Genomic DNA, 25554 nt, shown 5'->3' with positions numbered 1-25554 from the left:
CATCTTCATTGATGATCTGGATGAGGGGATTGAGTGCACCCTCAGTAAGTTTGAGGATGACACCAAGTTGGGTGGAAGTGTTGATCTGCTTGAGGGTAGAAAGGCCCTGCAGAGGGACCTGGACAGGCTGGATCAATGGGCCGAGGCCAACTGTATGAGGTTCAACAAGGCTAAGTGCCGGGTCCTGCACTTGGGTCGCAACAACCCCATGCAACGCTACAGGCTTAGGGAAGAGTGTCTGGAGAGCTGCCTGGCAGAAAAGGACCTGGGAGTGTTGGTTGACAGCCGCCTGAACATGAGCCAGCAGTGTGCTCAGGTGGCCAAGAGGGCCAATGGCATCCTGGCTTGTGTCAGGAATAGTGTGGCCAGCAGGACCAGGGAGGTGATCGTGCCCCTGTACTTAGCACTGGTGAGGCTGCACCTCGAGTACTGTGTTCAGTTTTGGGCCCTTCACTACAAGAAGGACATCGAGGTGCTGGAGCGTGTCCAAAGAAGGGCAAGGAAGCTGGTGAAGGGTCTAGAGCACAAGTCTTATGAGGATCGGCTGAGGGAACTGCGGTTGTTTAGTCTGGAGAAGAGGAGGCCTTATTGCTCTCTACAGCTACCTGAAAGGAGGTTGTAGCGAGGTGGGGGTCAGCCTCTTCTCCCAAGTAACGAGTGATAGAACGAGAGGAAACGGCCTCAAGCTGCGCCAGGGGAAGTTTAGGTTAGATATTAGGAAAAACTTCTTCACTGAAAGGGTGGTCAAGCATTGGAACAGGCTGCCCAGGGAAGTGGTTGAGTCTTCATCCCTGGAGGTATTTAAAAGACTTGTAGACGTGTCGCTTAGGGACATGGTTTAGTGGTGAACTTGGCAGTGCTAGGTTAACGGTTGGACTTGATGATCTTAAAGGTCTTTTCCAAGCTAAATGATTCTATGATTCTGTGATTCTAAATAGGTTTGTGCTATTGTTAAATGCAGTCAGCTGTCAGTATTAGTTGCGTTCCCATTGCTTTACTTGTGTATGTCTGCACACACACGCGTACGTCTTTTAAGTCAGGTCATTGAATGTCCTTATTTATTATATTGCTCTATTCATCCTTCTTCTATGCTGATCTAGCTAGCTTCTTTGTTTAGTATAGTCTATCAGCAACTGTCAGTTGCTCTTCTGGGAACATCAGGCCTATCTGTTCCAGGATGGTTCCTGCAATCTGTTTGTTTTCATTCTACTTGATTTCTGAGATATTCAACTCTTGATCTGCTTTTTCCAATTGAAATACATTTTCAATCAGAAAAGTAATCAGAGCTTAGTTTTAATACGGTGTCACAATTGCAAACAATCTTTCTCTACATATTTCAAGAATCTGCTGGAAGAGCTTTACCTGCATACTTAAAATGTCAATATGGCAGGATAAAAATAAGTTCCAGCACTACCCTAGTACTACTTGAATATATCTGGGGTGTGGGTTGTATTTGTCGCCTCATTCCTGAATTGTGGGAAATTTAATTGCAAGCATGTGTTGTGGATCCTGTTCTCTTCCATGAGTCTTTGCCTCAAGGAATTTAGACTTTCTTTCATCTCTTCCAAAAACTCTGTAGTGGTATGCTTTCTCCATTATAGTCTTTGTGCTTCATTGTTTGAAATGCAGCTTATTTCCTTGCGTTACCTCCTCCCTCAATGATCAGTGTTCTGTGATATAGAGCACATTTGGATATTAAACACTTAAAAAGTCTTTTTGGTTCTACCGAATGTGTAGTAATTCCTAGGTTACGGAATAAGGCTAATCCTGTCATTCCTCTACAAGACAGGTCTCAAATGTTGTGCCCCCTTGCTCCCTGTCCCCTCCATTTCCTAGAACAGATGTTTATTTCTGCTTCCCATATCTCGACAAAGCAGCTGAAGAGAAGAGCAGGTAAGAGGGATGGAGATGAAGAGGGAGAATGGGGTGAGGAAGGCAAGGTATCTTATGTTTCCTGCAGAACGGAGCTGGGATGAGGCTATGGTATCAACAACATTTAGACTTGAGAAAGAGAAACTGAACCCTGCCCAGTCAGTTTTTATTTCCCTGAAAGAGGCACTTTTAGGAATTGCATCTTTACGAGTTTGGTTTCCTCAGTCCTGGGTAGCCAAGGCTTTCCATTACATAGGTAAAGGCTAGCATTAGAAAAACCTGATGCCAGGAAGCTGGGATTGTGAATAAGTTTTCTTAATGTGACTGATTAGAGATTACAGCTTGACGGAAATCCATCTCACTTATTGATGATTATTTCCTCTTAAGGATAAGCTTTTATATCATCTCCCTGTCACTTATATAGCAAAGTCTACTGAGATAGCTGGGTATCCATTGCTCAGTAGCTTTAGTTCAGGTCTGGAACTAATATATTTGCATCAGTGCAGTATTGCAGTTGAGCAGGCGGAAATGGGAGTGTGTTGTGAATAGTGAAGCCATCTTGGGATATGGATGAAACTTCTCAGAAAGGATTGCTATAAAATGTGCATGGGGAGATTACAGATAGACTGGTAAACTCAGCAGTTTTTGCAAGTTTACTGTTACTTCATGTTAAGCAATAAGACTTCTTATACTTCAGAAATCTGTGTGGCTTTCTTGGCTGGCTGAATCAAGTCAGATAATTTCTCAACTTCCAGAAATTGCCAGTAGATTTCCTGTTGATTACAAAGTTTACTGTCATCTTTGCCACAAGAGGCTTGATAGACTGATACCTCCATCGTGAGGAAAATGCAAACTGCATGATCTTTGCACGCGATTTAGAGACTTTAGGTGCATTATATTAAGTACAACTCAAACTCTCTATATAAAGTGCTGTCAGTTATAGTTTGTGAAAATGTGATTGTTCTTCAAAGTTCATACAAAAAAGAAAAGAAAGTCTGAAGGCAATATTAGAAGGTTGTCATATGTAAATGAACACATGAAGCTATCTTCTAAAATTTCATTTATGATCAACAGATCTGAAGTTTTCAGAAATTTTTGGCAGCTTATTTAAATTTTTTTTTTATAATGAATTATTTTTTTACTTAAATATTGGGATTCATTATGATAATTTGTTAACTACTTAGACCTTTTGATAATTTCTTGTGGTTTTCTGTTTTTTCTCTCTCTCCAAGTTTGTCAAGGAAATAATTCACTTCCCATATCTCAAATTGAGAGGGAAATCCCTTTTCATTTGACTTCTATACAGTTTGGAAATACATATCTATTGCTTACTTGAGTTTGAATTTTAAGCAGTGGATTTTGAACAGCACCTTGAGCTCTGCTGGGGCATTGTCAGTAGAACTTAGGTGGCATTTTTTGTGTGATTGTCTCGTGGTGGTGGGGGAGAAGGAAATAATTTTCTTCAACATATTTTCCAAAGTAGTTAAACCTTTTAATGTTGTTTCCTTTTTTTTTTTTTTTTTTCTTCTTTCTACTCACTTTGACCAGTGGCATACTTTAAATATTAATATGGGTTGTTTAGACATTAATGGATAATAACTGTTGAAATAAACTTGGGGCTTTCATTTTCAAACATGCACCATTACTGCTATGCTTTTTTTTTGTTTTGTTTTCTCCTCCTGAATGTTACTCAATCCGGAGAGGGAGTGAGCTTCAGGCAACAAAGCTGATACTTTTGGTGCAGTAAAGTTGATACTCCCTGGAATCACTAAGCTTACTTTGCTCACATAGTACATTTCCACATAGCTGTGCATTTATGCATTTGTAGCTATTATGGCTCTGGGAAGTGTTGGATCTCTTGTACATGTGCAGTATAGTGGACATATGTGCACAGTATGTGCTGGAGGGAAGGGGGCTTTGCATCTGCATCAAAGGTTGGCTGTGTGGCAGGGAGGTGCTGGGTAACACAGCTCTCTGCTATCACTCACTGGAATATGTGTGGCATGTACAACAGTAAGGCTAAGCACTGCTTTCGCAGAATGAAAATTTGTTCTTGAATTTTGAAGGTGTAACAGTGAAAGAAATGTTATAGTGTTAAAATAGTAAAGCCAGGTAGAAGTAATAGGGAAGACAGCTGCTGTAAGACATGATCTTTTTTGGTTTAATCCCCTTAGGTATGAGTTCTAGTCAGGATGTTGTTTTGATTTCTGAGTGCTATTCTCAACATAAGGTTTTGGTTTATAAAGTACTTCTTACTGGTATATTAAATATTTACTTCTTTAAAATTTCTATAATACCTACTTATAAGCTGATAGTTTGAAGTATATTTGTGAATCTGTACACTCTAGGTTTTACTTGTATTTCATAACTAGTTGCATTTGCTTTATTAAGTTATTAATGACAAGGCTAATAAACTGAGCCTTTTTTGGGTACAGCTGCCTCTGATGGAAGCAACTCTTTGCTTTCTATGCAATGCACATGTGTAGTCTCTAACCACCCAAATTAAGATCCCAGACTTCTTTCCTGCCTTCCAAACTGTGATCTCGTATCCTTTGTTACCCTTTTTTTTTTTATTTTTCCTCTTCTGCCACGTCACTTGTGCTCTGTTCTGCTGCCAAACCAAAATAAACACTTAGTTGGTTTTTTTTTTTTTTACTTTGTGTCACAAGCATGGTCCTCAGCACTGTTTCAGTGTCCTGGATCAGAAGATATAGCTTCTGCTTCTGCTAGCATGGGAGATGATGACATAACTCTGAACATATGCATACTTGAGAACTGCTGTATTGTCTGCCATTCATAGTCCTTTTAAAAATAGATTGTATATACCATGAGTAATGTACATATTACAGTTCTGATAATTCAGTTTTGTTATTAATCAGATATCTCAGGTCTACCACTTGTGCTCCTTTACAGTCATCACTGAACTTTGAGAAACATTCTGAAAATTTTTCGTGGACAGAGAATCATTATGAAGCAAATCGCAGAAGGCACAACTCTTCAGATGGGTTTGATCCTAACATTGGATGGCCTAATGGAGGTAAAATTTAGCTTTCATGGAACACTTTAAATACATTTACATTGTTGCTTTGTAGCACTTTGGCTAGAAAAAAAGTCTGATGATAATAGCTCTCCTATGCCAAATGCTGTATTCTGTAGCAGAATAGAGGTAATGGAAAGACAGATCTTCTGGGAGACAATGTGATGACTAAGGGTTGGTTAAAGTAGTGTGATTCCAGGTGTATTTCTTAAGAAGAAGGTGGTCAAGTTAATTCTCTAGCCAACAACATATAAATGAGCAGCCAGAAAAGGGGTTTGACTTCTTAATGTTGGACTACTATCCTCTTTCTTTGGCACTGTTTTGTGAGATTCTTCCCTGCTGCTTATGTGAATGAAAACTAAGTTTATTATGCTATCACATCCCAGAGTATAGAGCTGCTTGCTTAACTCCTCTACCAATTTTGCAAAAGTAGAATGTTCTTTCAAAGCTGTTAGTAATTAATTTTATTTTTTTTTAATTTAAAAATCTAAGGGCATTTTGGGAGAAAAGAGAAGAATGGCTGGCGTTCACAAGGCAGAAACGGTACAGAAAATATAAACTATCGTGGGGGATACCATGGTGGAGGTTCCCGCACTCGTACCAGCGTTTTCCACTGTGGAAAAGGCCAAGGACTGCATGAAAACAATATATCTGATAATGAAACTGGGAAAAAAGAAGACAAGGAAGTACCCAAACAGTTTGAGGCTGAGGATTTTGTAAGTTAATTGTAATTATAATAAACAAAGTTTCATTGTTTCTGCAAGTGACATTTTGTCTGTTACAAGATACTTCATGAGATTTCACCAGTTACAGATCATCATTGAGGGATCACCCTTCCCGTAGGTAAGAGGGTGTTAGTCATTTGTCCACTAACTTGTTTCTCATTTTATATCCAGTTTTTATCATTATGTTTTTATTATTGTCACTTAAGTGTTTAAGTGAAACTATAATTGGGTTCTAAATTTATTTTATAATATCTTACCACAGTTTACTGTGGCATGTGTATGTATTAAATTCTACACAAGTACCTTACTGGAAATACGAAGTACTAACAAAATGATCTTTCTGCCACTGGCCGTTTGAGGTCCCATGCTTCAACCTAAAATTGTAGGATGTAAGGGGAAGGGTGAGCTTCCTCTTTGAAGATCCATACGTCACTGTGTTTTGCTTTCTCTGGACAGTTCATATAATGGTATCGACTGCTATTTGAGATGTTTTGTTGGAGAAGAGAAACAAGTGAGCGTTGATCTATTTGGGTCGCAGGGGGAAGTGTCTAGTCTGTCTCCATTTAAAAAATCTTTGACAGCAGAGATCGTACTTCCGATATTATTGTGATTCTTTATTTCATTGGTCCCACAATTCAAGACTTATCATTATTAAAAATATAATTTAATAAATTTTCCTTTCAGCCATCTTTGAATCCTGAATATGAGAGAACACCAAACCAGAATAAGTCTTTAGCTGCAAGTGTGTGGGGTGAGTATTTTTGATGTTTCTAAATATAAAAATGTAGTGGAGATCTGAAGTTGTTTTATTTGAAACATAGGAATTTTTTTAGAATATTACAAAGATATAGATTGAAATTGAGGAAACTTCAATATTATTACAACGTAAGTATCTTTTTGTTAGAGAGGTGACACTTCTATTTGGATATCAATCTGTTGGTCTGTAGATGCAGCCACAACTAGGATTCTTTCCAAGAACAAGTATGTGTCTTTTTGTAAAGATGTCAAGAATTTATCTCCCAAGAGGAAATGTGATGAAGGTGGGTCACCTAAGCTAGTGATGCGATTGCTAGCTGAAGACTTTGTAAAAGAATGCTCCTGATTGATTAGAGCTGTTGGAAGATCTTGGAGAGAAACCTAGGAGGGCTGGGAAGAGCAGGTTAGTTTGCAGAGATTTAAGGTTGCTTCCTGGAAGCAAATGTCTTAAGCTGTTGGTTGTGTTTATGAATTACTTGTAAGAAAGCCAATCCTGAGAGCGGGCCTTTAACTGAACTGTAGTCTGGGTTTGTTTACTCGTCTCCACCTGATAAATTTGGCTACCGCTTTACAGTTCTGTGGGCTTTAAGTAGTGAATTGTTCACTCTAAGAAGGGGTGGTAGCTTTAGACTGCACAGGTTTTAAAGTAATAAACTTACTCAAAATAAGAATCTTTCTCTTTGAGGAAATAAGTTTAATTAAACATAAAAGCTACAACTTAAACTGTTGTTAATACTGAGGTCTGAAACTTGTTGCTCATTTTAAATGGTACTTTAATTTGCTGATTCTTTTTCTCATACTTCCCCAGTATGTTTTGCATTCTTAGTTAACACTAGGTGTAGGCCAACCCCTCAATATAAATATCTAACTGCTAAGAACTTCTGCAGGAGCCTAAACAATTGGATTGCTTTCCATTTTTGTGTATTTAGCAGCTTTCATGTGAAAGTCATGAAATATAGTTATCTTTCAATAAAAGAGTAACAATAGCCAAATTTTTTTCCTAACCAAGTTGTGGAAAATTATATAGCAACTTGAGTGTTTTACAACCTTTGCAGCACTCTGGCTGTGGCTGCTGCATGATGTGGCTCAATTTGATCAGAAGGAGGGCAAGTTTTCCAGGCTTTCTAGGTATCGCTCTTCACAAGCAAAGGAAGGAACAGTTCTGTTAGGTACATAGATCTGTAAGCTGCAGCAGCTTGTTACAGCTTACAGCTTGGTATCTTACTTTTTTACAGCTCTGCTATTGCAAGCCTTGTTTTGTAATTGAAAAACTGAAATTAAGGCTATTCTTATTCCCTGTTAAAGGAAACTTAATATTCAGGACAAGAGAAATGTTACCATCCCCTTCTAATGACTGTTAAAAACGTATGCTTCTGTTACATTCCATTTTACCTTGTGTAAATGGGATGGGAGCATGTGAGTATTATGAAGTTTTTTCATAAAGTTTAATGAGAGCTAAGCATACAGTTATCACAAATGTTTTGTAACATCTACCTGCTAAACAAAGCTAAGATCACTTACACTTTAAAGATAGATTATTTTTTTTTTTTTTTTTTAAATGTAGGATATGGAGGCTCTGCCTGTGAAGTAGAAATGCTTGCAGAGAGAGGAGATAATCTTGGAAAAGGTTGTTAATGCAGCATTGTAATGCATGTGCAAAAAAATAAAGTGTTTTTTTCACTTTTTGAAAACTTTAGAACTGTTTTTAATAGGTGTTCTTTCAAACTGTGTTAAATGTCAGTTACTTAGTATGACAGCTGACTACGTCTCCAATTAGTGGTCTCTTGAACCTGGAAATGGTGTAAGCTTCAGATGTTCTATTATGCCCATCTGAGGCATAGAGATAGAGAAACTGGTCATTACCATGGTCTACCGTAGTATGCATCTCTTCTCTCATGTTTATAGAGCCTTGGTGTGGAACATTTGGCTCTAAAAAGAGTTGTTAATAAATATATGAGTAATTCTTTAGTAACCTTAAAGGGAAATATGAAAACCATAATCTCTTTTGAAGATTAGGTACCTATTAACAACTAAGAGTATTTGGATTTTGGATTTGCAAACAAGAACTGTGTAGCTAGCTTCTTTGACTGAAGGATATCTTTTATTTTCCAAAAGTAAAATTCCTGCATTGCCAAGTGAAATATTTTATAAAAGGTGGTTGCGGAAAATGGAACAGGTTTGTACAGTGTGTTATTTGTGGAACTAATACTGGACCAAGTTCCCGATTTACGCCTATTTGTTCTGGACCATGTGGCTATCCAGTACCCTATGAACTAGGAACTTAAGAATGTATACACATGCATGCGCGCGTGTGTGTATATATACACACACACACACACACTCTCTCTCTCTTTTTTTTTTCTTTTTTTCCTCCCCCAGAGTACCCTTTGAATCCTAAATCTAGATCTCCAAGAATGCTGGTCATTAAAAAGGGCAGTACAAAAGAACTGCAAATATCTGGATTCCCTGTAGTAGGAAGTCTTCATTCACAGCCAGTAAAGAATGGAACTGGCACAAGCGTTTATAAAGGATTAGTCCCTAAACCTGCTACTCCACCTGCAAAGGTGAGTCTTGGATACTGGTGGCATGAACAACATGCTGAAAAAAATCATGCTCTAATTCTGAAAGTGCTTATTTCACCCCTGAGGATACTGTTCCTGGAGTATTATGCTTTCAAATCTTGCTAAGTGCAGAACACCCCAAAAGTGAACGGAAACACTTTTTCTCATTTTTCTTTTAAAACTATACTGTAATTGGATCTCTTTGTTTCTCATTTACCTTTGAGAAGTGCATGAGCTGTCCAAGGGAGAGTGAAAAGTATGTTTTTAACTTACAGAATAGCAATGCCTTTTGTATATATGTTTTTAACAGAAAAATAGATACCTAGTGGAGAGCTATAGTTGGCATAAAAGTACCTCCAGAATTTCTCCCAATTGTTGATATAGACATGCTTAGTGTCATTCTGGTCCCTCTCCATATGCAACTTTCCATGTTCATCTTTTGATTTTGTTTCAGGAATTTTGTGCTCCTGAGAGCATCTAATGGAGCTGTTCTTAACTCTCTTAACATACTACATTAAAAACACTACTTTCAGCTGTTGAAGACTCATATTTTGATTCTTAATACCTCAAATATGAGGGTCTTAATAGTTTGTAAATTTAACTCTGTATAAAAAAGTGTAAACAGTATTTGTGAGAGAGGATGAATTGCTCATAAACAGTCTCTTTTCCACAATAAAACAGGTATTTGCTCTAAATTATGGTTGTAGTTATTTGCTTTTGCTTAATCATTTTTCTAAATATTCCTGAAAATAATCCTATTATAGTTAATGACTCTCTAAGTTTTTAAATTTTTGTTTAGCCTACACAGTGGAAAAGCCAAGCAAAAGAAAATAAACTTGGGAATCCATTTTCTCATGAATCTGCATATGGTATTGGCAATTTCAGTCCTTTCAAATCAACTGCCAAGGCATTTACTGTATCACAGAATTCAGTGAATGAGGTAAAGCAATGTCTGTAGTTTTTATCAAATCTATCAAATTTTAAATTTGTTTGGTTAGATAACTGGATCAGTAAGTTTTATGCAGAACTGTATTAAATAAGTTTATTTTTGTGGAAGTTAGTGTGGGAGAGAGAAATATGGAAGGTACATCACTGGCCTTTAAGTACTGCAATATTTCCTTTGTAAGTTTGATTTGGAGTAAAAATGGTGCATTAGGAAGTATAACCTGGTAGGTTTAAACTTCAAAACTGCTAATAGTGTGATACAGTGGACCTTCTGAAGTGTTTGTTAGCAGGGCTCTATAAGCCTTCATCTCTGGGGTTACATGTAAGAACTATATATACTGAAATACAAATATCTTCCCTCTGCTTTTGACTGTGGATATACATGAAACCTGAAACTACAAGTGCCTGTGAGTCGTCGTCTTTCATTCAAAGTTTTCTAAATGAATAAACTTCTAATATTCTTTCTTTTTTTCTGACCACCCCCCCCCCACACACACATACATTAGTGTAATCGGTCGAATTCGTCATCCCCTATTGACAAAGTTGGTCAGCCTCGTTTAACAAAATTGACAAGAATGCGGACTGATAAGAAGAGTGAATTTTTGAAAGCATTGAAACAAGATAGAGTGGAAGAGGAACGTGAAGACGAGAATCATGCTGGGCAAGAGAAGGTAGTTTTTGTTCATACCTATTGTAGATCCAGCAGTAACAGTTCTCAGACTGAACATAAACTACTTTTGGTTGTAAACAGCTGTTAAGTCATGGTCTTGATCTCTAAATGAAGGAAAGGAATTACCTTTTGATGAATTTTAAAAATTTGCTCCAAGTACTACTCTTTCTCCAGTGCTTCTTAATAGTTTCCTTTTTCTTTCTGCAGTATCTGCTTATACATGTTAGAGACAGATGTGCCTGAGTTATTAGCAACAATAAAAAGAATAAATAAGCTCAGTACACTAACCTAATCTTTGTGGAGGGCAGTGTTTTGCACCTTGGCTGTTAGTTATCCTACAAAACAATTAATGGAAAAAACTTGGTTCTGCTTCTCAAACCATTTCCTCTCTAATTCGAGTGTTTAGATAGCCAGAAGTTCTCTGTTCTTGGTCTAGTCATAGGGGCAGTAGTTTGATTTATGCATATATAAAAAAAATGGATTTACTTCCTAATTGAGAACTTGGAGGTCTATACTGTATATAATATGTATCAGTTTTCTTTCAATCAGGATCAGTTTATGCAGTGCTTAGCTGGCACCTGAGAATATTTGTGTCAGTGCTACCAGCCACCAACAAGCCATATCATAGTTATCATATGCAGTCCAAGTGAAGATAAGTAATGTATTATTCAGGATGAGGCAATTAAAAGCCTATGTTTGCTGTAAATGAGTGGTTTAAAGTGTAAACAAAAAAAAGGGCACAAATTACAAATCAGCCAGACAAATAAAATGAGTGGTTTTGAGGAAGGGTTATTCAGAGACGTGAAAAAAGAAACAGTGCCAGTGTGCATTGCTCATAAAAGATGGACTTTTCTGACCCTGTTCCTATTTTGGGTAAAATAAAATTTGCTGTAATGGGACTGTACAACTTAGCTGTATGTGTCAGTTGGGAAAGGTCTGCATCTTTCCATTAGGCATTTTATGGCTGAGCATCCCGAGATGGGTGTTGGGGGTAATGCTGTTCATGTGTGTTTAAGAAATACACAAAATTTTGATTTGATTAAAAAGATCTTGGGAAGCACTGTCTTGAGCTTCAGAATTCTGAACGTGAATTTGGTGGGAATTTCTGTTCCTGAAATTGTCTTGAGTTCTTAATATCTTCATGATACTTATGTCAAATGCATTTTGTTGTCCCATTGTACGCAGCTGATTTTCAGAAGCAGTGTGTTGGGGGGGGGGGGAGGTTTTTAGTAGTGAAAATTGTAATGTCCTTGGACAGGTGTATGTAACATGTAGCCTGGAGTATTTGTTGGTAAGCGCATGTGTCCCCTGCCCTTGCTGTTTCACTAACAGGTGTGAAAAGATGTTAAATCATTAACTAATAGTTGTCCTACTTCCAACATTCATTTTAATGATCATCAGTAGAAGACATGGTGTGCAACTGAGTGGATAGGGAGATAACCACACAACAGACTTTTATAACGTGATCCTGTTGATGGAATTTTAAGGCCTGCAGCAACAGATTTCACCTCTGAAATAATGAGGCAAATCATAATTAGCAGCTGAATCGTGCTTGGAAGAAGCTATTTTGCCCTAATATATTAAAATTGTTTAATATTTTTATGAATTTTCTTTGATAATATGAGATGCATTTTTCAGGTGGTATGATTTAACAGGTGAATATATGTTTACTGGGGTACTTGTTCTTAAGAAATTCTTGCTGAGCATTCTAAAATTTCTGGAGGCAGACAATGCTGTGAGCGGGAGGGGAATGATGATGGATGGTCTTGATCGTGGACTCTGAAGTATGATTTTGTACAAGTGCAGAACTGGCTGATTGAGCAGTTGCCTCCTGCTATGGATAATGCTTAAATGACAAGTTTAGGGATTTTGTTGTCAAAAGGATGTTAGCTAAATAATGTTCATACTCTCCTCTGTTTTTACAGTTGGTAAGACTTCTGAGGCTATTTGGCTCGTTCCTAAATAAGAATTACAAGTTGCTGAATGAGTAGAATTAAAATAAACATCTCTGGTTTATAGGATTAAAGAGCTTTTAATATTTGAGTGAACCTGAACAGTCTGCTTTCTAAATAAACTTTCTTCCTAGTTCTTATTTCATGGCTAGTAAGTTATAGTTGCAGTAACAACAGCCTGAGAAGCTCTGTGATGTGTGCATGTGTGTAGGGGAAGCTTTTGTTTGAATTTAAAGAGCAGTATCCAATCTTTCTGAACTTGTGGCAGATGAATTTGCTGGTTGAGGTAAGTTGGCTGTGACCTGCCCCTTAAACTAAGCAAACTTGAGAACTCTCTTGCTTTCAAACTTCTCCTGACATGCATGGCTCTGATATTTAATTAGGAACCTTGTTTGTAAGTTCAACAGATAACGTATTTAAGCTGCCTTTCATACTTACAGAAATAAGAAGTTTGAATTTTAAGATATGTTAGTATCCAGATATTGCAAACTCTAGAAGTATGAACAGAATTACCCCTGAAGTAGTATAGAGCGTCTCCATTTAAACTTAATTTAAATAAACAGAATCACTGAATTGCAGCACTTGCAGACATTTACTTGTGAATGGAATTTACTTTTAAACTTTTTAATATATAATTATTTTTAACAGGACGATGAGTCCTTTAACTTGCATAACAGCAACAGTCCTCATCATGAGAGAGTTATAAACCGAAACTTTGAAAATGAAATTCCGCAAGAGAATGGCAATGCTCCAATTACATCTCAACAGATCATTCGATCTTCAACTTTCCCTCAGGCAGATGTTCTTTCAAGCTCACTTGAGGCAGAGCATAGGTATGTACTTTATTATAATATAAAGAGTGTTCCTTCATGGTAAGTGAGCATGTCTTAAATTCTTACTAGTTCAGAAGTCAGAATCTGAAAACTGAGAACACATAAAATGTTTAACGAGTACTGTCAAAGTCTAACTTTTAGACATGTACTAATTTAACATGGAATATACTTTGTTTCTACTAGGCTTGTGTACTGATATCTTAAACTTGCTTTACTAAAAATTTTATATATTTCATTATAAAGAAATAAAGCAAATTACATAGTGACTTCATCTCTCTGATTTTGGTCTGCATGTCTAGGAAAAACAATGCATGTAATTTCTATTTGTATTAATAATCCTTTAAATGCTGCATCTTATGTAAAACTCCAGTGAGTTTTTCCTTGTTGTTAAAGAAACTAATTATTTCTGTAACTGACTAGTTGACGCTGTCAATGATATCATATTGAGAATGATACTGCTGGGAAATCACAACTCAGTCTGGAGGTGAGCTTGTCATGAGCTCTGTTAAATTCTTACTGTTTCTGGCAACTATAGAAATGTAGTGATAATTAGATAGATTTTTTATTTTTTTTTTTTTTTTTTGAAGTGATAGATTCTATGTATACATTGGACTAGAGAACTTTTGTAGTACCTGCAGAGGAAACTTTCGTGACCTCTTAGACCTCATGAGTATGAAAAGTGAAATACACCCTGCTATGTTCCTTTTTTTTCCACCATTGGCTATGGCGACAGAAATCTTTGGCCACTAGAGGCTGATGATGATTTTTTTTTTTTTTTTTTTTTTTTTTTTTTGACTAGAAGATAGGAGTCAAATCTAACTCTCATTTGTCAATTCAAGTGACTTTGAATGGCCTTCATAGGGTTTCTGGGCAAGCATCTATCCTTGTGGTATCCCAGAGAAGATGCTGTGTCTCTGTACTGTACCAGCCCTTTGTCCGAGACCTCTGCATGCATGTAGACAAATGTTATGGTAAGCCTTTTTGTGGTAAATTGGACTTGAAGTGACCAGCTTAACTCACAGGATACTTGTGCGTACCTAATAACTGTATAGGCACGTCTTGTACAAAAATATATCTTGGGCTTACTTTCTGCTGGGGGAGTTTCCAACGTGCAGTGATTATGTACTCGTCCTGTTGGTGTCAAGTTTGCTAATCTGAAGCTTAATTTTTTTATGTAGTTCACACTTTTAACCATTCTAGAAGCCTAATGTTGCTTTAAAGGGACAGTGGTCCTGCTAACTTTAGATGATATTGCTTAAAAATTAATTAGCTATTGCCCTAAATTTTATTTATGTTAACAGGAGCTATGTAACTATTCACTTTACCGTACATAATACTGTTAACATCTTAGCTTGCCTGCAGTAAAATTTTCTGACTCAAATTACTGTTGCTAAAAATATAATTATCATTGAACTGCTTTTGGCATTGCATAATGGTGAGTCTTTTTCTGTATGTGTATACAAATGCACGTATTCTTTTAAAAGAGAGTAGTTTTGGATGACTTGCATATTATTTCTGTTGCTTCCTGAGGATTTCACTGTTCCTGGCTGTCACATTGTCCAGTTTGGTTAAAACACTACAGAGGATGTAATTTCCATTTCTGTTATTATTCTGTTAACTTTTTTAAACAATCTCAATAGTGCTGTTTCCCCCCCCCCCCCCATCCCAGGCTATTATAATGGTTTTAACAACAGTCATTGGTGTCATTGGTAGCCCACAGTGACACATCCAGTGCATGCCCATTGTATTGGGACCTAGAATTTTTGGTAGGGAAGGTTATGTTGAAGGGCATTTCTTGCTGACATCTGGCTAAATGGAATACCTGGCAAATGACATCAACTGTGAGTTCATTTAACTTCCCTGTTTCAGTATATTCACTGTTCTTCAGCTCTAAGTGTCAGTTTCTTGTGTCAGTTCTGGCATATACTTTAGAAACCTCTCTATTTTTTTTGAAATAGCTTTAATCTCCTTTAACATTTAAGGTCAACAGGTGTGTGGTTTGCCTGAAGAAGGTGCTAATCCTTTTGGCAAAAGCTTTGCAGCAAGAGAACTTACTATCTTCATTGTTAAATGTCACAGTGTCTTCACCCTCAGATAAACTGTGTTTTCACAGCGTCTTCACTCCTAAAACCACTTTCTTCCTGCTCAGATACCGCTGTCCCACTTTTGGCACCAGCTAAAACACTTTTATTATTGCATTTTTGGACATCTCGAGCTTAGTCACGAGAGGAATTTGTCTCCATTTCTTTTCCTCCCCTCATCCCAAAACTCACTCCTAGTTGTAGTCTGTCTGTGCTGGAATATCAGCATCTGCTGTCAGGTGAGACTCAATTGCAAAGAAGCCTGTCCTGGCTCTGACATTAGCATGTGCTAGAAAAAAGAAACTGTATGAGGCTGTTGCATCCTGAATTGTGGTTCTGTCACTGAGGATCAATGCAGCTTCTCCCATGTGCATTGTCTCCATCTCCAAACTTGATGCAGAAGATACTGTGGGTCTGAGGTGAGGAACCATCTCTGATGTTGATTCTCATGGAGGGACACCACCAGCATTCCTACACTGCTGCTCCACCAGAGCAGTTATGCAAAGGAGATACATTCTTTTCCACCTGACAGAGATTTCTTGTCTTAAAATGAAGGTACAGTTACTTAGATTCTGCTTTCTTCCTGCTTGAACTTTAGGAATATGATGAATATCATAGTGTAGCCAGGGTCACTTGATTTGTACTAAAGTCATTTGCCTTTGATAACTTCTTACACAAATATATTGATGATGGAGTTCTGTCCTGGTTTTGGTTGGGATAGAGTTAATTTTCTTCCTAGTAGCTGGAATAGTGCTGTGTTTTGGATTTAGGATGAGAACAGTGTTGATAGCAACAACTAAAACATCAGTGTGTTAAGTAGTGCTTACACTGGTCAAGGACTTTTCAGCTTCCCATGCTCTGCCAGGTGCGTAAGAAGCTGGGAGGGGGCACAGCCAGGACAGCTGACCCAGACTGGCCAAAGGGCTATTCCATACCATCTGACATCATGCTCAGTATATAAACTGGAGGGAGTTGGCTGGGGGGCAGCGATTGCTGCTCTGGGACTGGCTGGATGTCAGTCGGTGGGTGGTGAGCAGTTGCATCACTTGTTTTTCCTGGGTTTTGTTCCTCTCTTTGTTGTTTTCCTTTTCACTACAATTTTATTATTATTATTATTTCATTTTATTTCAATTATTAAACTTCTTATCTCAACCCACAAGTTTTCTGACTTTTGCCCTTCCGATTCTCTCCCCCATCGCACTGGGAGGGGGAGTGAGCAGCTGTGTGGTGCTTAGTTGCTGGCTGGGGTTAAACTATGACAAGGTCACAGCTTAATGGGCTGTAAAGTCTATAGTCCCAACACCAGATATGCTTTTAAGAGAAATCCTATGCATCAACAGCTGAACTTGCATATGATCCAAATTCTGTTCTCTTTTGCTTTTGCTTTCTTTATTGCTGTAGTCCTGGAGAGCAGCCATCCAATTGAAACAGAATATGAAAAACTGTCAGATTTTTGTAGGCTGGTAATAAAGATCCTGAAGTGAGATAATATGAAATTTGGCTTTTGTGTCCTTATGTTCACTGGATTGGCAGAGAAAGCAGGGTCTATTTTGTATGTGAAACCTGATGGCAGGAAATGTAATATTTGGTATATGCAAGTGATGGTGTGGATATATGCTTGAAATTAAGAATGTGTTCTATAGATAAAGTATTACTGTTTAATTTTTGCAACATTTGAAATTAAACACGTAGTAAAACAGGATCATCTGTGAAGGACCTGAGAACTTCTCAACTTCTGTGCTTTATCTTTTGTAAGGCTTTTAACCTACTTTTATGTAAGAGTTTGTTTAAAAAAAAAAAATGGACTGATTAATCCATTTATTACAGATCTTTACACACCTGCATAGGCAGAGCTTGAAATATCTGAGTGTGTGTAGCAAATTCCTTAATGTTGTCCTTTTTATTTTAAAGGTTGTTAAAGGAAATGGGCTGGCAGGAAGACAGTGAAAATGATGAAACATGTGCTCCACTAACAGAGGATGAGATGAGGGAATTCCAAGTCATTAGTGAACAGGTAATGCTAAGTTAATGTTCCATTATGAACTTGTAGGTGGCTACTCTAAATGCCTACCTTTGAGGGGGATCTCCAGTAATTTTGATGGTTAGGGATGCTGCCATTTCAGTATCCTTTTTCTTTCCCCTCTCTTGCTTCCTTGTGCTTTCAGAAGAATAGTTGCTTTAAAAAGATAGGGGACCAGTGCTTATTGTAGGTAAGGCCTATTCTCAAAATATTAGGGGAAGGGTAGGGGAGTGGTTCTGAGTAGTTTCAGCATTGCTGGTAGTAGAATTGCACAGGCTTTCCAGGTCCTCAGCTTAGCCTGAGGAAAGGGAATTTTCTTTCAAGGTTTTTATGCAGCTTCCTTGGCTTTCCAAAATCTGAATTTTCTCTGTTGGAAATTGAGGGACACTTAATTCACTAGTAACAAAGTCTGAAAAGGCAATCTAGACTCGAATTATTTTTTTTTTTTTTTTTTTTTTTTTAAATTATGAGTGTTTTATATACCTGATGGGGTCAGTGAGGGAGGGGCTGGAAGGGAGAATCCTGCATAATGTTAAATCTGAACATTTGATATTTCCATAAGTCTAGCCATACAGATGCTAATTAGAGCATTTGAAATATTAAACTCTTAAATGCTTGGCTTATTGCCTAGCTTCTGCACTATGTGTGGAAATGCAGTAATTTCTTTCTTGTAGAATAAGTTGTTTCCTTCTCTCCACTGTCTTTGACTTTCCAACTGCATCAGGTAGACAGACTGGGATACCCATTCCTCCCTGCTGCTTCTCTTCCTGGACCCTTCCTCACTGCAGACCCTGCCCTTCTTAGCACAGGTGTTTGCAGCAGACTGGAAAAAGGGATGCATCACAGGAGAGACCATGTGGGAGGGATCACTGGGGCAAGATGTCTGAGGAAGTGGGTGAGAAGAGGGTAAGCTCTTATTCACTGCAGGAGCTTAGTTTAGCACAGTTGGAGGTTCTTGGATGCAGGTGGCTGGCCCAGAAGTGAAGGCTCTTGGGTGAATTTTCCTTTGTGTGTATATATAAAATAGGTCATGCAGTGGATCTAATGTAGCCCATAGATGATGTAGAGAATGCTGAAATGCAATAGATTGTTGTGTTTAGCTTTTTCTTTCTCTGAATACATCTTGTTTTCTCATTTCAGTTACAAAAAAATGGCCTTCGGAAAAATGGCATTTTGAAAAATGGCCTCATCTGTGATTTTAAATTTAGCCCCTGGAAAAACAGCACTTTCAAACCTGCTCTGGAGAATGAGGATTCTGAGACAAGCAGTAGTGATACATCAGATGATGATGATGTGTGAAGATTTCTGTAACATCTGTAGAAGCTTGTTTTGTTCTCATGAAAATTTGGGGATGTGTTGTCCAAAAAAATTTTCTAATTTATGTAGTAACATACTCCATTAGAGGAAGAATGATGGGACTTCTCTCTGAAGAAAGCAAGGAATGTTGTGTTGAACATAACTATAATTTCTTTGCAAACAGATGTTGTAGAGGACTTGGGTTGACCCAGCATTGACTTTCTTCATCACTGCAGCATTTCTGACTAGCAATGTGACAATGTAACAAATCACTTTCTCATTTAATAATAAAAACATAAAGAATTGTGTAATGTCTTGCAAAGCTTCTGTCTTAATATGTCCAAGTCTATTAGGGGAAAAAAAAAAAGGGCAGCTTGACACACTGTTTTGCTTGCCAAGTCATTTCTTTCTTACAATGGAAATCCTTGAGTCCACTTTGTACGCAAAAAGGGCGATGTAGCATGTTGGCTAAAATGAGTAAAGTGTACTAAAACTCTTTTCCTTAATTGAGCTGTTGTACTGTTCTGCTTCTTCCACACAACTGTTGTTTAGCCATTTGTAGTGTAGTCATTGTTATTAACAGGAAAAAAAACCTGATGTTTCGGTTCCAAATTTCTAGAACTAACCTTTAAATTGAAACCTTTATGTGGGGTATTGCAAGACCCAGTATTCTCACAGTGAACACATTTCTTGTAGGAAAATAAGCACTTTGATTTTTGCTATTCACATGAAGAAAAAATAATTACACTGACTGGATTTGTCCACTACATGGAAAATAAACTGATTTAGAGTATTGTCTCAGTGCATAGCATCAAGGGTATTGTTTTAAAATCTAGTAAGTTTTTTGTTTGCATTTATATTAAATGTACTCTGGCAGCAGTGACTGCTTTTCAGAATGAGTTAAAAATATTTTTATCACCAGGTCTTGCTTTTATAGCAGCAGAAGTATATCTATGCAATAAGTATATGTTTTGCTTACTTTGTGTCAAACTTTTTCTTTATAATCACACATTTAAAAACTAATATTATTTATAGTTTTATTTGGTTCATTTTAGTTCTCTAAATATTTTCCACAGGGTTGTACAAACTATGTAGCATTAATTCATGAGCACAACTGCTCTTGGTGATGTCGTATACATTTATAACATAGCTTATATATAGAAATTCCTCCTTCAAAATATTTTTGAATTGCACTACTTCTTATAGTAAGTAATTTGCAATTTAAAGCTCTAAAGCAAAAATATTTATAAAGCTGAGATTTTGTCCATGTTTAACTTCTTTAGGAAAAGACATTTTTTTATAAGGTGGCATCTAACAATTTTGGGCCAAAGGTGGTGTGTGGTTTTTGGGTTGTTTGTGGGGTTTTTTGTTTGTTTTTGTTTTTTGGATTTTTTTTTGCCTTTTTTTTTTTTTGGCGGGTGGGGTGGATGGGTTGGTGTTTGTGTGTTTTCTTTTGTGGTTTTTTTGGGGGGTTGTGGTTTGGTGTGGTGTTTTTTGTGTTTTGGTTTTTTTTTTTTTTTAGTTTAAACAGGTTTCTATTCAAGAGGTCAGGGTTTTTTTCCTGGAACAGGCATGCAAACGTTGGTGTAGTTAATTCTGGCACAATGTATTGAAATATGCTGTTTTCTTGTCTAAATTTAAGAGGATAAAAATCTTTTTTTTTTTTTTTAAGAGAAAACTGCTGTATTGGTAATGAAGTATTTCCTATTTGTATACCTTACCTTTCTCTTTCCCCTCTCCTGCAGTGTGTGGGGTTTCTTGTTTTGTTTTTTGTTTTTTTTTGGTGTTTTTACTAACTTCAACACCTTGGTGTAGTTTATTCTCTTTTTGGTTGTCGTATCCTATCAGCAGGATCTTCTGCCTATTGTAGTTACTTAGTGGTATGTGAATACGCTATTTTTACTACTAAGTGAAAACTTATTTTGCCTTGGTATTTCTCAAAGCGGGACATAGGTTGTGTGTTTGTGTTTTGGTTTTTTTTTTTCTCCTCTGTCTTCAGTTTAGTGACAAGTGTCACCTCTGTAACTAACCCTTTGGGAAGATACTATAATTATAGAAGAATTGTGTTATACTAAATGTATAGACTTGGGAAATTTACAGGTTGTCATTGAGAAAATTTTCTTTAGAGAAAGTAGAAATAATAGTTATACTTGGTACTTTTGTTTTTCTAGTTTACATCCTGAAACTGGTAACAGAAGCACAGGTCACAATGAGTTGTGAGCAAAGGAAGTAACAGGACTTGAGTAGTGGTTTTGCTTCGTAGAACGAAACACCTTTACAGCCTTTGTAACTTTGTTTTCTATGAGTGTGACTTCTTGTGGCTGCTTCCCTTGTATCTGCTGTGTTGTCCGTTCTGGCTCTATACACTCAGCGTAATTACTCTGTACTCATACTACACTGTGTTTGCATTTCTGAAGTCTTATTGTGTTTGATATGGTGATTTGATGATGTGCAGATGCATAACCTTAACCAACTGATGCTTGTGGATTCAGTTCTAGTCCTATACAGTGGTCCATTCTGACCCTTCATACTAGTTCGGAAACTGGTGTCAAAGGTCTGCATAGCCCTTAGCTTAAATGGTTATCTGCCTGCTCTGTTACTTAATAAATACAATCTGTTTTATTTATGATGGGGACCTCAACTTTAGTGTTTCTTCTTTAAAGAATGTCTGTTCTTCACTAAATACATTTAAACTGCTGTCTGCTAGAAACTGGAAGGATAGCTTAGTCAAGGATGTCTTTGTTTTTCCCTGTTTTCTATATGCTGCTAGGCAGTGGTTGAGACAGTTTGCTGCATGGAACTTTTGGTCTGATTAAGGATTATTGCTGTTGTGCACCAAGAATTACTGGCTCATTGGAATGATAAATGTGCTGACTAGCTCATCAGCTTTCCTCGTGCTGTTATTCATAGTCATTAGTGAGCTTTATTGCAAATTGAATGAGGTTTGTTTCATTCCCTGGATCTTGCTCTTCAGCCTTCCCTAGAGGTAGCTGGCAATGCATTTGCTAGACTGGCACTGGCAGTGATTTCTGAGGCAGTCTGGCTGTGTGAAGCATAGGTGTGTATTGAAAACTTTCTTCTGTCTCGGGAGGTTTGTGCTTCTTCAGAGATTTGAAAGCAACTTCTAGGGTCTGTCTCTGTGTGTTGTCATCTAGGAAAGACCTTCAGACAGACTAAAGAAAAAGTTCATACCTTTGACCAGTTGGTCAATAGAATGTACTGCTCTGTTACTAAATTCAGTGCCTACCAAAGCCTGCTTCCATTGCATTCTCTTGTGCAAATCTGATCATCTGATGGAGATGTGAGATCTTACAGGGTCTATAGTGGCATGCGTTTCTTAAATCCCTATGAAGATACCTGAGAGTATGCTTGCTATTTAGGCTTCATGCTGTATACATCTTCCTTGGACATCCTCTTAGTATGTAGCTATTTATTCCCCTGGCAATAGCATGATTCCTATAGAGGAATTATGTTCCATACTTGTGGGGCAAATGCTTATTTACTTTCTTATCCTATCCAGGTCAAAGATACAGCTTTGAAGTGGAAGAGAATATTTTTGGCAACTGGTATGATTGCTAATTTCCAGAGAAGCATCTCCACATCAGGCTGATGGAGCTTGGGTCAATATGAGAAAACTTGAGTTCCCCTTAGGAGGTGTGGGGATGTACCTGGTTCAGGTGGTACTAAGCAAGGCACTACAGAGGTTTCACCCTGGGAAGCAAAGGAGTGCAAACTCCTTCCACTCTGCCAGGAAGCAGTCAGACTTGAGAACTGATGCAACAAATTCTAAATGCTTGAAAGATGAACTTGGAGCAGCCTGGTGGCCTGAGCTATTGCATTTTGGTAGACTACCAGGCTGGCTGTGTGCTGTCCTGAATTATCATCTAAGTCTACAGATTCTGAAACAGGCCTCTTTGCATCAGGTACCAAAAGACAGTTCCTGACCTGTATGCTCACAGTTAGGTCAAGGGAGGTGATGTAGCTTTTTCCTCCAATCTGTTACTCAGTATAGCCAATGGCAGGAAATGATGTGCAGCTTTGATTCTGCTTATTCTAGTATGGTGGCTTTGGTACAGTAGCTTCCTTTTCTTATTCCTTCTTCTCTGTGATAGCTTGGTGTCTGGGAGCTCTGTGCTATCCTAATCTTTGCATCTTCCATCTCACATTGCTTCCTGTTGCAAGACTGCTGAAGTGGAAACCTCTTTAGCAAGTTATGGAGCATCCTATCTGAGCTTGTGTGTCTGCATTCTTGCAATCTCCAGCTTTATTTACACCTTCACCAAATGCTACACTACCGGAGTAGCCTTTAGAGCCAAACTCTCACATGATAGAGCAGTCCTGCAGTTGCTGTTTGTGTGAAGGACTCTGCGTTGTTCCTCTAGCTGTGGTTATATGGTATTTCTTCTTGAAGTTACCCAGAGAAAATACACACACATAAAATCACTCAAAGAAAAGAGTTTCTTATGAGCAGGTTCTTTAAGAAGTGTTATCTTACGTGCATGTTCATCTTCTGTCTTCCTTCTGTTCTTCGGTGTCTGCAGTTAGCTGTTGATTTAGGATTCTGCATTTGGGGAAACAATTGGAAAGGTGTAAGTTGTAGTCTTGCCCTATGTACAGATGAAAAATGATCTAGCTTTGAGTCATCTGGCATACATGTGCACAAATGCATGCGCACACACAATTTGAATGTAATAGAAGGGAACATGGTAGAATTGTTAGCAATAACTTACTTTCTATGCTTGCTATTTGTACCTGTTGGTGTTATTGGTGGTTCTTGTCATGAGTATTGTGTGTTTTCCTACCCAGGATATCCAGAACTTTATATCCAGGCTCAAGGGCCTCTTCATCAATTATCAGGTTTGCTTATTTTCCTGTAACATTGCTTTAGGTAACAAGAGATACTGTTTGAATGGATAATGTTTGAAATAAGCTGGTCTGTAAGGAATTGACATGTACTGTAAGCAGCCTACTGAATTAAGCTGCTGTTTATGCTAAGCTATAAACACTTCATTACCAAAAGCTGGGAAATACTTTGTCTACATTGGAAAGCTATTTCAAAAAGAATCTTGAGTATGAATGTAAAGTATGCAGATATTTTACTTAGTCTTCACATGAGTATTTCTCTGCTCTGATTTTTTTTGTTGTTGTTCCCCTCCAAAGTGTGTGTGTGCACAAATAATCTTTGTACAGAATAAGAATATTTTCTTAGTTCAGGTGAATGAATTAGTGTGGTGGGTTGACCTTGGCTGGCCACCAGGTGCCCATTCCCCCTCCTCAGCAGGACAGGAGGGAGAAAATAAGATGAAGAACTCATGGGTCAAGATAAAAGCAGTTTAATGAAGAAAAAGCAAAGGCTGCATGCAGAAGCAAAGGAAAACAAAAAAACCAAATATTATCCTCTACTTCCCATCAGCAGGTGATGTCCAGCCGCTTCCTGGGAAGAAGGGCCTCAGTATGTGTAGCAGTTGCTCCAGAAGACAAACACCTTAACAAATGCCTCTCCCTCCTCTTCCTTTCCCTTAGTTTTTATTGCTGAGTGGATGTCATATGGTATGGAGTATCCCTTTGGTCAGTTTGGGTCAGCTGTCCTGGGTATGTCCCCTCCCAAGCTCTTGCCCACCCCCAGCCTACTGGCCTTTGGGGGTGAGGGGGGGATGTTGGAGAGGCAGCTTTGATGCTTTGCCAGCACTGCTCAGCAGTAGCCAAAACACTGGTGTGTTATCAACACCTTTCTAGCTACCAATACAAAGCACAGCACTATGAGGGCTGCTACGGGGAAAGTTAACTCCATCCCAGCCAGATCCACTACACTCTACACCCCTTATTCCATACCATTTGCGTCATGCTCAGGTCCCACATAATTTGATCATGGAATCATAGAACATCTCAAGTTGGAAGGGACCCATAAGGACCACCAAGTCCAACTCCCTGCTCCTTGCAGGACTACCTAACACTAAACCATATGACTAAGAGCGTCATCCAGACACTCCTTGAACTCTGACAGGCTTGGTACCATCCCCACTTGCCTGGGGAGCCTGTTCCAGTGACCGACCATCCTCTCAGTGAAGAACCTTTTCCTAATGTCCAATCTGAACTTCCCCTGACGCAGCTTCATTCCATTTCCTCATGTCCTATCGCTGCTTACCAGAGAGAGGAGATCAGCACCTCCACTTCTGCTGCCCCCCTTGAAGTTGTAGACTGTGATGAGGTCACCCCTCAGCCTTCTCTTCTCCAAGCTGAACAAACCAAGTGACCTCAGCCGCTCCTTGTAAGTCTTGCCCTCGAGACCTTTCACCATCTTGGTCACCCTCCTCTGGACACACGCTAATAGTTTGATGTCCTCCTTATATTGAGGCACCCAAAACTGCACACAGTACTCAAGGTGGGGCCGCACCAGTGCAGCGTAGAGTGGGACAATCCCTCAACCAGCTAGCTATGCTGTGCTTGATGCACCCAGGACACAGTTGGCCCTTTTGGCTGCCAGGGCACACTGTTGACTCACATTCAACTTGCCATCAACCCAAACCCCCAGATCTCTTTCGAGGGGCTGCTCTCCAGCTTCTCGTCCCCCAATTTGTACGTATAAACAGGATTACCCCATCCCAGGTGGAGAATCCGGCACTTGCTCTTGTTAAATTTCATTCTATACGGTTGGTGATTGCCCAGCTCTCTAGTCTATCCAGATCTCTCTGTAAGGCCTCGACTAGATGGGTGACCTTGTCATAAAAGGAAATTAAGTTAAACGGGATTTTCCCCTTGTGAACCCATGTTGGCTATGACCAATGACTGCATCGTCTCTCAAGTGT

At 38.4% G+C, this 25554-nt stretch overlaps 1 protein-coding gene across 24 annotated transcripts in view; it reads left to right on the top strand.

Annotated features, from left to right (window-relative positions):
* The window catches only part of LOC104019255 (vasculin), a 38579-nt gene extending 19509 nt beyond the window's left edge, over nt 1–19070 (top strand). For 18 of the 24 annotated variants that reach the window (XM_087762475.1, XM_087762477.1, XM_087762482.1 and 15 more), the window contains 10 exons: nt 4786–4909; nt 5402–5625; nt 6319–6385; nt 7955–8017; nt 8770–8954; nt 9751–9891; nt 10403–10567; nt 13167–13351; nt 17344–17446; nt 18593–19070. In XM_087762475.1, coding sequence (XP_087618601.1) covers nt 4786–4909; nt 5402–5625; nt 6319–6385; nt 7955–8017; nt 8770–8954; nt 9751–9891; nt 10403–10567; nt 13167–13351; nt 17344–17446; nt 18593–18751 — 1416 coding nt within the window. In that variant the 3' untranslated portion in view covers nt 18752–19070. Of the gene's footprint in view, nt 1–4785; nt 4910–5401; nt 5626–6318; nt 6386–7954; nt 8018–8769; nt 8955–9750; nt 9892–10402; nt 10568–13166; nt 13352–14150; nt 14323–17343; nt 17450–18592 lie in introns of those variants that run through there. The other 6 variants (XR_015705818.1, XM_087762492.1, XM_087762490.1 and 3 more) reach the window with 6 other exon arrangements.
* Nucleotides 19071–25554: the final 6484 nt, after the last annotated feature.

Source organism: Nipponia nippon, unplaced genomic scaffold (genome assembly GCF_047370975.1).
Source record: "Nipponia nippon isolate SJK-2023a ecotype South Korea unplaced genomic scaffold, ASM4737097v1 scaffold_26, whole genome shotgun sequence".
Classification (NCBI taxonomy): Eukaryota; Metazoa; Chordata; class Aves; order Pelecaniformes; family Threskiornithidae; genus Nipponia; species Nipponia nippon.
The sequence above is the reverse complement of the archived record's forward strand: the minus strand, read 5'-3'. Positions and strand labels throughout refer to the sequence as shown.